The sequence below is a fragment of the Saccostrea cucullata genome, unplaced genomic scaffold (assembly GCF_032062105.1).
Source record: "Saccostrea cucullata isolate Sc308-1 unplaced genomic scaffold, CSIRO_AGI_Scuc_v1 ctg9211, whole genome shotgun sequence".
NCBI lineage: Eukaryota > Metazoa > Mollusca > Bivalvia > Ostreida > Ostreidae > Saccostrea > Saccostrea cuccullata.
This window is the reverse complement of record NW_026925558.1, coordinates 13422-26025: the sequence shown is the minus strand read 5'-3', so window position 1 is coordinate 26025 and position 12604 is coordinate 13422. Positions and strand designations below refer to the sequence as shown.

The window sequence follows — 12604 nt, the reverse complement described above, 5'->3', positions numbered from 1 at the left end:
TATTCAGGAATTCTGGTTGGTTATTCAGGAGAAACTTAGGTTAGTTATTAAAAGAATTTAATTGCAGCATTTCCAAAGATTACAAAGAATTTTCTTTTACGATTTATAAACTTTTATAAAATAAAAAAATATAAACAAAAAAACGGTACATTAGATAGCCAACACATGCAACTAATGATCGTTGGAATCTAATATCAAATTAAATTTCCCATGTTTCATATCATTGTCAAGATATAATATAAGAATAAGTAGTTAGTTAAGGTCAAGATCTAGTAAATGGAAGGTGCCCACAGATTAATCAAATTTGAGATATAATTTCCTTTATTGATGCTTTACAACTTTTGTTTGGTCAAATAAGGTGTTTCGGGGCAAGATTTGTAGGTAAACAAGATGAAAAAAAGTCTCTCAGAAAACGGTAATTATTATGTTAATTGCCTCTTCTTTAAATCAATATCAAATTTGATATAGGTATCCGGTTTACTTCTCTTATGATTTCAAATTAAATGTCATGAAAATACCAAATTTTCTACATAATTCTTCTAATGCCGTAAAGTTCGGGAAAAAGAAAGTTGAAATTGATTATGGCGTCATAATGGATCTAGCACCAAAAAATTATAGTCTAAATTTATTTACAAGATCTTGACCTTAAGATGAATGGAGGAAACAAAATGTATGAGAATATACATGTATCTATTGAATACATTAGTTAGACGTATAAATATTAATTCTCTGAAAATGTTGGCCTCTCTCTCTCTCTCTCTCTCTCTCTCTCTCTCTCTCTCTCTCTCTCTCTCTCTCTCTCTCTTTCGTCATATGTTTGTCACTATTATTTTTTAAGTTTTCAAATAAAGTATATATAATTAATAACAAATAACATCGACCGGTAGAAGTAGCCAGTCTCATTGATAATCAACAGCAATGGCTGATATCAACAGTTCGCGTGTTCGAATATAAGTGCCGACTAGCTCAGTCGGTAATGCACAGAATCAATAATATTTAGGTCCGGGATCGAGACCCGATAACAACAGTAAGACTGACTTTCTTTTTTTCCCTTTTATAAAAAAGAAAGAAAAACATCACAATTACTCAAGTTTTTTTTAGTTTCTTTTATAATTACTTTTCCCAATAAATTAGCGTGCTGAGGATGGTATGATTTCAATTTTATTTACTGGATCTTACTTTGGATGTTCATATTAAGCAATGATTCAAATCATAATAAATAAATCTCTTTTTTCTTGTAGACTACGAACATGTAGAGACATGCATTCAAAAATATATAAGGATAGTAAAATGAAACGCTTAAGAGATAAATATAAGAATAATCTTATAGATATCTAAGAGAAAAAAGAATATCCCGTGGCTCGATGGGAATGGATTGAAACAGATATGAACAATCACTATCGGCAAGCAGAATGCATGTTTCCTTACACGTCACGTGATGGAATTTTAGTATTCACAGAGTTACCTGGGTATAGAAATCACGTGGTTAATTATAATATTCAACAGGTAACAACGTGGTCAAAATGGCCAGTATGCTATAAAGAAAGTGAACAAAGAAGAAACAGTTTTTTTCTCTTTTTAACCATCAGCGCATGTTTGTCTATTGATCTCCTTTTAATATGAGGTAATATATATAAATATACAACTACCATTAAATGGAGATCAATAGACAAACATGCGCTGACTATGTATTAAGCCTGTAAAAAGATGGGCGTACTCATTATCCTATGGAGATTGCAGAATATGCGATGACCCCTCCCTATAAAAACGACTTCGAACTTCGTTAATACGAACTTTTAATTAACGTAATTACACAAAGTTGCAGTTAAGACATTTACCATTTCTACCATTGAAAGAGAAATGCCCATTTCAAAAATTAATTATGTCGCAATTTCTAAGTTCCTTAAGTGCAGTCATCCTTTAATCCTGAGATAATGAAGAACCCTGCAAATACTCTTTCTGATACATGTAATAATATAAGCCAAATGTATAAAAAGATTTCTAATAACAAAATGGTGCTGAATTGAAAATCAATATGTGCTAGTTATTTATCAAAGAACTATATGCGGTATATTGCATATATTTGCCCCCACAAAAGTGAAATTTTGAAAACTTCCTGAAATGTGCTGAATTCAATAAATTGTATGAGAAATATAAATAAACAGAAAATATTATAGTTTCAAAGCATTGTATTCATAATTTTTGGTTTTATGACGACACAAACTAGTCCGATTTTATATCCTTTTTCAGAAAGAGGACAAAATGGACAAGATTTAAACAATTTTAGCTTTAAAATTTAAAGAGCGCAAGATTGCTCAGGAACAATAATATTGGCATATTTCATTGATATTATCAATCTACACATTATATCAAAATATTGATCCTGAACACGCATGCGCTCGGTGACAAAATATCGACGAAATATGTATACTTTTCTGTAAAATTCATAAAAAAAACTTAAATTTACGTCATGTTTGTGACGTCATTGCGAACATATGACGTCATTTCTAATGAAAATATCCAGTGCTTTGAAGTGAGCATATACTTTCCTGTTTAAGAACTTTATGAAATATATCTCCATCAAACTTTGATTTGGAGGGCAAATATTGGTTATTACCGAATAAAGTTCTTTATGTCATACATGTTTATATGCCAGTTTTTTTTATTATCTATACTTCTAAATTAATAAATATTGAAAATAAAATCCTAAACGCCTGTTACATAGTTCATACTTTGTCCTGTAGGTAAACACAACTAGGTATAATGTGAAGCCCGTAAACTATATTCAAAGTAAAGTAATTATTCTAGTTTTTATAAAAAATTATATTTTCCTTTTCAGTAAATTAATAGCAGCCTTAAAATAAGGGGATCTTCGGTGTGCATTAAACGTTTCTGGCATTTTAAAATAAAACAGACAACAAGCAAGCGTTTAAATATTTTATGAAAACATCTTTAATGCATTATTCATTCAAATCATGATTTAAGTCAAATGAAAGAAATGATTCGTGTTCACTGATTAAAAACAAAATCAAGTTTACAAACCCTGTCCGATCTCACTTTTGATTGAAAGTTTTAAAACTTCAGATGGCATCGAATCCAATGCTAAAAAGAAATCCGAGGCATAAAAGTAATGGTAAGGAATTGATATTAACCGTGATTTATCTATATATTGAAAGTTGTGTAAATAATTCTTCATATAAAATATGCATATCTACAACTAAAAGCATCTTGGCAACTAACTCAGACAATATTGATAAAGTAAAAATCTTGCTAAGAGAAAATATGTCAAATATTGAAAATGATTTACCAAACGATTTACTTTAGATTTTTATGTGTGCTATAACTGATAGACATGTTTCAGACTTTATTTTGAAATAGTCTTTTGTATTTAATAGCTTTATACATATGGAGTGAAAAGAACAATTTTCCTTCAAAAATGATGATAAATAATTTTACCAGTGCTAATTCATCCTTGATGTAAATGGAAACAGGCCGTAGTATGAAACGTTATAAAAGTACAAAAGATATCAAAATTACGTTTCAATTACATACACAAAAAAAAATTCAAATAATAAGTAACGATAGTAAAATATCTTTAGCATAGCATAACAGGTATTACAATGTTGCTTTAATACATGTCAGAAGAAATTGCTGAACAATGACATTTAACCTGTTTCGATTAAAAGGATGTTCATATTCCACTTCTGCTTCGAAACTAATTGCTAGATTTGGAAGTATTTCTTTTCGGCATAATTCTGTAATTTAATGTCAGTTAAATCTTTAAATCTGTCATCAGTGAAAAATATACAGTTGCTTGCACTAAATTTTCACTAGTGTTTTATAAATCATTTTAGGTATCTAATTTTCTGAACTTTACCTCCTCGTAACTCGGCTACAAAGAGGTTGTCTATGGTGTCTACACATAAACCACACGGGTCATTGAGAACATAGTTATCAATATAACGGAGGAACTGTCCGTCCTGATCAAGAATGTGGATACAGTTGTTGTAACAGTCTGCTGTCAGGATCTGACTCTGGCTGTCTGTTGCAATGCCACGCGGATAAAATGATCCTTTGGTAGTAGAGGGAGGACCAGAGTATTTAAATCTTAATTTTCCTATCTGATTAACAACCACTACCGCTCTGGCTTCATAGTCAGCCACGCAGATATCCAGGTTCCTGTTCTCACAAATGTCTTTTATGTAATGTTTGGATGAATACAGAGGTTTACCATCAAGATCAAACTGAATGGTTTGTATTTCTGTGGACTGAAAGAAACGAACAACCTTTGACTGTTCAAAATAATCTTTAATCATAGTAACCAGGAGGTCACCAGAAGAGGTACAAAAGATTTTGTAAGGTGTCCAACCTTGTAGTCTGATCACTTCCTGTATCTGGTCGTTCTCCACTATGTTCACTGTTCTTTTCATGTAGTCAGTATAAACGAGTTCTCCTTTCCAGGTCACTGCTATGTCACATGCTGACTTGGCTTTAATTGACCTCAGAAGATTGCCTTGAAGTTCGTAGAGTTTGATGAGTTTGTCTTCTCCACATGTCCAGATTTCTTCATCACTGAAACAGGAAACACTGTAAAGACAATCATATCCAGTGTCTATGGTTGTGATGAGCTCTGGTTCATCAAGCAGTGGTTTGATTGGAGGGAAAGAAGCGGCCTCAAGTGTCTTCATTGTGTAGCCATGTTCTTCTGTTGTAATGGATAATGATGACAGAAATCCAAACATTTGATAGAACTGTTCTGTGTTGATCTGATGAGGATAGAAATTTGGATATAAAATGTTGAGTTTATGAGGTAAAACTCTGAATTCAGAATTCCGGTATATGTAATCAGAAGTTAGCAAGGCATCATCAGAGTCCAGTTCATTTATTAGATAAAATCTGCACAACTTTATTTGTAAAATTTTATTCTCCACTTCTCTTTCCTCTTCATTTAAAGAAGCCAAGTGTTTTCTTTTCATCTCATGAATATCAGATTTTTGTTGCTTGACGATGAATTTAATTTGTCTGTACCAGTCTTCTTCCTGTATATCGACAGCTGATAGTAGCTTCTTGTAATGTTTTTCAACTTTATTTTTCTCTAAGTTTAAATCTCTAGCAATTTTCTTATAAGTAGGGTATAGTCTTTGTTCAAACTCTTTTAAATCCTTTCTTAAATATTCTTTTTTAGAGCGTGGTGTTCGCAGAATATCTTTTATCTTATGTCCATGATGTTTTCCAGATGAGATACAGCTAGAACAGACATGGATGTCACATTTCTCGCAGGAAAGTTCACAATATTTTTCCAAATGGTTTGAACATTTTGGGTAGCTAGAAGTAGAAGTTCTGTGTTTGTAAAGAACAATATTATGTCTTTTATATGAATCAGAAAGATGCTCCCCAACACAGGCCTTACACAGATTAATCTGACAAAGTTCACAATGACTCTGTACTGCAGCTCTTTGACACAGGTCACAGAGGAGGAGTACTTGAGCTCTGTCCAGCGGGTCCATTACTTGGGTTTCGATCACTTATTTAACCAGATGACCCGGCTAAGATATAAAACATACTGGAGAATGTTTTCATGCCGTGACTGTAAAGTTTATACGAGAATTTAAATCGAAGAATTAATGTTTGTTTTACACATTTTGAAACTAAAGAATCGTCATCTGATTTTCTATTTTGTTGAATACACTTTTATAATTATGTTATCTAAAATGTTTTAAATTAGCTAAAAATATGAAGATTTACCTGTAAAATCAATATGGCTCCCTAACTACTCTTTGTAAACAGAAACACGTATTCTACTTTCTGGTCCTCTTTTTAGACCTGCTGGTAGGTCTCGTGATTTAAAAATCTGTGAATAACAAAGACTAATATTCAAAAAGCTTTGCTTAACTAGGTGCCCCTTTGACTAAACATGATAACATCTATTCAGTAAAACAACTTTATGGTTGACCACACTACATGAACTTGATGAAAATCGTGACTATAAATTTCCTCATATATTGAAAATCATACATGAAGTTTTGTTATTCTATAGTCTAAGATTGTGATGCCTGTCTGTCAAACTGCTGATATATGATAACTTATTGGTGACAAATGCAATTAAATTAAAAGCATTGTGACTACAAATGTCTTTATATGCAATCGTCTCGTTTTAAACAGTTTTATCTGATTAAAGTCGATCATTATTTAAAGAGCTTTGATGGCTCATTTGTGCTATTTTATTGAAATTGTTTTAATACTTGAATACTTGATATCGCGATTACTTAACTTAGCATACCTATTTAGAGGAGTCAACAAAAGGCATTATTCCCGAGAACACATTCAATAAATGTCTGACAATTATATTGTGCTGACTTCCGTGATGGACACTGAGTTTAACTTGGCCAGTATAGTCACGATGGAACATATTCAATTGCAAATATATACATGTGGTATCTTTCCATTTTATAAACATACAGAGAATAAATATCTTCCTCCGTGAGGATCCGGGTTAGAATAGGTCCTCAGTACCCCCATGCTTGTCGAAAAGGTGACTAAATGGGGCGGTCCTTCGGATAAGACCGTATTAACCGAGGCCCCGTATCACAGCAGGTGTGGTACGATAAAGATGCCTCCCTGCTCAAAGGCTGTAAGTGCCAAGCATAGGCCTAAATTTGCAGCCCTTCACCGGCAATGGTGACGTCTCCAGTGAAATATTCTGGAGAGGGACGTTAAACAGTATACAATCAATCAATCAATTCCGTATGAAGTTTGTCAGAGGTCCGAGGTCAATATGTGACCTAATCACAACGCGCAATAATACCTATCGGTTCATATATTATAAAAATGACTCTACTTGATTTTCATGTATAAAAATAAAAAAAATAAGCAAGTAAAATTATAATTATTAAAGACGATGAAGACAAATATAACTTCTTAAAACCATTTATTTTTGATTTTGCGATTGTGGCCACGACCTATACATAATACAATATATATTTTATTAATATATCATAACTCTTTATAAACCTTATCCTTATAAACCTTATATCCTTATCCTTATAAACCTTATCCTTATAAACCTTATATCCTTATCCTTAAAAACTTTATATCCTTATTCTTATAAACATTGTATCCTTATCCTTATAAAGTCCTGAAGATTTGAATACTGACAACATTCAAGCTGGTACTGGGTTAGCAGATACTCAGCAGAAGTTGTGAAAATAATTGTATCATGGAAGGTGTCTCGAAAAACCGCAGTGACTCTCCTTCACATCTCTTTATATGCAGGCCGTGACGAATGGAATTTCTATCACAAGTGTAACTGTCCCAACTAATGTCTCTCACATTTCACATGACACAGTTCAAGGTTGCCTGAAAATATATAGAAAACTACGGCAGAAAATGCACTGGCAAAATAGATTAACTTGACAAATGCATATAAATCATATACATATACATATACTTAATGTTATAAATAAGGGGAATGGGAGGGTGGGATTTTTAAGCTAAGAAACAAACACCACCCACCTCTCAATCCAACTGTAACAAATATTGTGACGTCAAAATTTAACAACAATAACGTCATCTATGGCAGGGCATTACGCGCACAAATCCATGGCTCGGATCTGAGACATAGTATTAACCATCGCTATAATAATTGGATTTATTTCAAAAGGAAATAAATCGTATTATTAAAGACGATGAAGACAAATATAACTTCTTAAAATCATTTATTTTTGATTTGGCGATTGTGGCCACGACCTACATAATACAATATATATTTTATTAATCGTTATAACATAACTCCTTATAAACCTTATCCTTATAAACCTTATATCCTTATCCTTATAAACCTTATCCTTATAAACCTTATATCCTTATCCTTATAAACTTTATATCCTTATCCTTGTAAAGTCCTGAAGATTTGAATACTGACAACATTCAAGCTGGTACTGGGTTAGCAGATACTCAGCAGAAGTTGTGAAAATAATTGTATCATGGAAGGCGTCTCGAAAAACCGCCAAATGGTTGTCCGTTGAAAATGACAACCACCGCCAACGAAGTTAGGTGGAATGAGAGACGCAAAATATCTGTAGGCGTGACCACATCTTGAAACTTAAAACACACATTTAACCTTTCATTGAAAAACATATTCTTGCAAAGCCCTTTGTAAGTTATATAGCAAGAAACAATTACCAATGTAGGACAGGGGAACTCCATCAATATTAAACATTTCATTTGAATCCCAAGTAATCTCTGGGTATATGATAAAGAATCCACCATTGACAGTAACTAAGTGATTCATAAAATTATTGAGTCTAACAGTAGCAAGATTTTGAGATTTTGAGTTTGAACTAAAACGCCATGAAATTGTGTTGGGTAGTGTTGGGTAGTAGTTCCCCAAGCTTTTTCAGTGTTGAACACATATTGGACCGTATTTGCATCAATGGAATTTTACCTATATCATTCCCTCCCCAGTAAATAATTAAAATTTCTGGAGGTGATTCATAACGTAACAAAAGTTTTATTTTTGGAATAAGGTCAAACCATTTCATACCCCCCTTTCCCAGCCAAAAAATTCTGTAATTTCTTCGTTTTAAACCTAAGTCCACACCATCAAAGGATTTTTCTGCATAGTAGAATGCCCATTTAATAATAGAAGAACCAATAATCCAAATAACCTTTTCATCTCCTATATAAAAATATGAAAAAATCAAACAAGAACATACTAAATCATAATATACCTTTTGAAGGCATCTGAACTCCATCTACCTTGCTTTTTTATTTCTGTTTCTGACTAACCGGAAGAGAAACTATCTGACGCGGAGCCAATACGGAAAGAATGAGATTTGTACTTGGAGTTTGGAAGACCGGCTATTTCGAGGGACTTGTTTAATACTGAACAGAATTGAAACCTTGTTAGAGGACTACCATCCATATGTTTAAATAATTGACCTTCAAATTTTGGCCTCATGGTAATGTACCTTTTCAACCAGTCAACTGGACAGATAGAATTCTTTGTTTGAATCAAACAAACGGATGTTCCTTTCCCAAGTTGGTCAGTTTTTGAGAAAGGAACTCTAAGCTCTACAAAAATTTCCCCAGAAGTTTCATTTTTTCTAAATTTTACATGTTCAATAGAAATAATTTGATTTGCTTGATTTGAACTACTAAAGCTAAATTCACCGATTCTTAGAAAAGCATGATAGGCTACCGAAAATGCCGTTGAAAAAAGAATGGCCTCGAAATTCGACGAACAAACTAAATTTGTTGCTTTTATAAGTTTCTCAAGAATGTGTTTTGTAATAGGAAGTCTACAATCTTTGGAACGGTTTGACCTTTTGATTCCTTCCAATAATTTTCTTATTAGAAAGTTTTTTGTATTGTCACAGAAACCCAATATTTTACATTTGAAACTTATTCCTGATATATAGGATGAAATAGTAGAATGAGCCAAACCTTGTAGGGATAAATGAGCAATAAACATACAAATGTGTGGAACAGGTGGGGGCCAAACAGTACAAAGTTCATACAAAATTCTAAATTGCTCAAAGCTTTTGAGACTAGTGGAATAAGTTTGCCTTGTATTTACTGATATTGAATTAAGTGCCAAGCGTTTAATTTCAGTTCCAAGATCAGTTTTACAAAATCTTCTGGAATAGGTGACGGATCTTGATTGGAGTTGGGAGCAAGAACTCGAAACCTGGTCCACTGTTTGCGAGAAATAGAATCAGCTATAGCGTTATTATAACCATCTATATGACAAGCTTTAAAGTAAAAATTGTTTACCATGGAATGTAAAACCAATGGCCTAACCAATTCCATAACTCGAGGAGATTTTGATGATTTTTTGTTTAAAATGGAAACTAAAGCTTTGTTGTCAGTGTGCAGCATTATTTTCTTGTCGAGAAATTCATTCTTAAATAAGAAAATTGCAAGGACAATTGGCACTAACTCTAAAAATGTAATGTCTAACATAATGTCTAGATTCTTCCAGCTATCTGGCCAACCAAAATATGCCCATTGCCCATGAAGGTAAAAGCCGCAACCTAAATGTTGATTTCCTGTACTATCAGTGTAGAGATGAAGTTGGTCATTAGACAACCAATTAACAGTCATGAAATTTAAACTGCCATTAAACTGTGTATGAAATCTAACCACACAAGAAGGTCATATTTCATTCCCTTTGTTACCCTAATGAAATGACTTGGGTATTTTATTCCACACATAGCATCACAAAATCTTCTATTAAAGGCTCTAACAGATGGAATAGCTTTAGCACAAAAATTTAGAGAACCTACCAAAGATTGTAATTCTCTCAGCGTAACTTTTGTTTTTTGTAACATATCAAGCAGTGATTTCTCCAGCTCGATAATTTTTTCTTCAGGAATTCGAATAACCATCTTATCTGTATCAATTTCTATACCCAGGAGTGTAAGTACCGATTTTGGGCCCTCTGTTTTCTCTTCTGCAAGAGGGATGCCAAAAGCAGAGCAGGTATTTTTGAATGATAACATCAACAGGTTACATGTTTCTAACGTGTACCCAGCAAATATGAAGTCATCTAAGTAATGGTTTAGAGTGTGAACTCCAGTTTTTACTTCTACTACCCACTGAATAAAATGTGCAAACTTTTCCCATAAAGCACAACTAATTGAACAACCCATTGGTAGACACATATCGTAAAAATATTGATCGTTAAACTTGAAACCAAGTAATTGATGGTCAGAAGGGTGAACCGGAAGTAATCTAAAAGCTGATTTCACATCCATTTTTCCCAGATAAGCCCCTTTTCCCAGTGACCCTACCATGTCTAAAACCTCGTCAAAAGAAGTGTATTGAACAGAACAAGCTTCGGGGTCTATGAAATCATTAACACTAAAATTAGAAGGATATGAAAGGTGGTGAATGAGACGCCAACCCCCATCCTTTTTTGCCACTACTCCAATAGGTGATAGCCTTAAATTGGACAAAGCTTCATGATTGAAGGGACCTGCTATTCGACCCAAAGAAATTTCTTTGTCAATTTTTTCTTTTACCTCTTTTGGGTGATCGTACACAGAAACTAAATTTTTACCGGTTGTTGACACTCTTGGGCCTTCATAATGTAGATAAAAACCTAATTCAAACCCGTTCTTTAATTCATTAGCTACAGTTTGATTACGAAAAATTGACAGATAAGGACACATATTATTCAAGTTAATTGGTGTTAAACCTGTTCTTACGAAAGGGGCCTGTTGAATACGTATTTGCTGCAGGCTGACGAAAATTTTAGAAGGGGGCTTGAAAAGCCCTAGAGGACGATGTCCTCTGTGCAGCTTGTTTATCAGGACAATGAATTGCAGGATGTTTGTTTTGACACTTTAAACACTGATGTTGATATTGACAATTTTGCATGCGACAAGAGCCTTTGTTGTTGTATTCATAACAAAATTTTGAGCTGACCTGAGAATTTTTATATACTGAGTTAGTATTTGGGGTTATGTAAAGAAGCCAAAGCTCTGGGTCGATTTTGTCCCAGGAAATACTGTTATCTTTGGCTCTTTTCAGTCGAAATTGTCGGTCGTATTCTCTCCAACCTAATCCACCAGAAACCCGACTGGCACCGACTTTGACATTAGCGATATATTTGATAAGGCTGTGAGTTTGATCAATATGTGCTGACAAATAAATACTCATATAAATAAAAAATGCATCCAGCCAAGTGTCAATTGTTGTAATTTTGATTGTATTTGCAGGTTTTAATGTGAGTTGACCATTTGTAAATAGAACTCTACTCTCCTGTGCATCAATATCTGTTTGCTTATTCAAAAGTGTATGCAATTCTACAAACTCCCCTTTCATGATTTTTTGTTTAACTGACTGAGTAACATGCATACCTAGATCATCATTTACACTGGTTATGCTCTGAGGCATAGAACATGAAGGGGAAATGTTGTCCAAACAAATGACTTTTAAGCTAAGAAACAAACACCACCCACCTCTCAATCCAACTGTTACAAATATTGTGACGTCAAAATTTAACAACAATAACGTCATCTATGGCAGGGCATTACGCGCACAAATCCATGGCGCGGATCTGAGACATAGTATTAACCATCGCTATAATAATTGGATTTATTTCAAAAGGAAATAAATCGTATTATTTTATTTAAAATGTAAACAATGTAAACAAGTATTTCATATAGTTTTTTTAGCTATTGATTCAACCTGTGTACGTAGAGAATATATACCGATAGAAACTAGGCTAGCCTTTGTTTACATTTTTTTCACTTTTGTCAGCTGCACAGTCTCTAACGTTCATCCTTATTTTTGGGGTAGACCTTTACTTAAATTTTCATGATATTTTTTTCTTTCATTAAATTCTACTCACGATAAATGTGTAAACCTTTGGAAAATATATCAGTGCAATCACACCTTGAACAGGTGAAAAACACCTCGGCGGTGTCGTACTTCAATGTAAGCTGTCGCCAGTGTCTCCGTATTTACTTCATCAATATGCCTTTAGTTATTGAAATCGTTGCTTGGGTGTTTTTGATCAAATTTAATACTGGATTGCAAATTAACTGGCTGGGACAAGTGTCTGCATCCATCGGACCCATCCATCCCTTTCCGGCGA

General features: G+C 33.5%; 2 protein-coding genes across 2 annotated transcripts; both read right to left on the bottom strand.

The window, feature by feature from the left end:
• Positions 1-3845: 3845 nt before the first annotated feature.
• LOC134269213 (uncharacterized) lies at positions 3846-5507 on the bottom strand. Its single transcript, XM_062751432.1, has one exon. The coding sequence runs from the start codon at positions 5505-5507 to the stop codon at positions 3846-3848; it is 1662 nt and encodes a 553-aa protein (XP_062607416.1).
• A 5749-nt stretch (positions 5508-11256) lies between these two features.
• LOC134269212 (uncharacterized) lies at positions 11257-11901 on the bottom strand. Its single transcript, XM_062751431.1, has one exon. The coding sequence runs from the start codon at positions 11899-11901 to the stop codon at positions 11257-11259; it is 645 nt and encodes a 214-aa protein (XP_062607415.1).
• Positions 11902-12604: the final 703 nt, after the last annotated feature.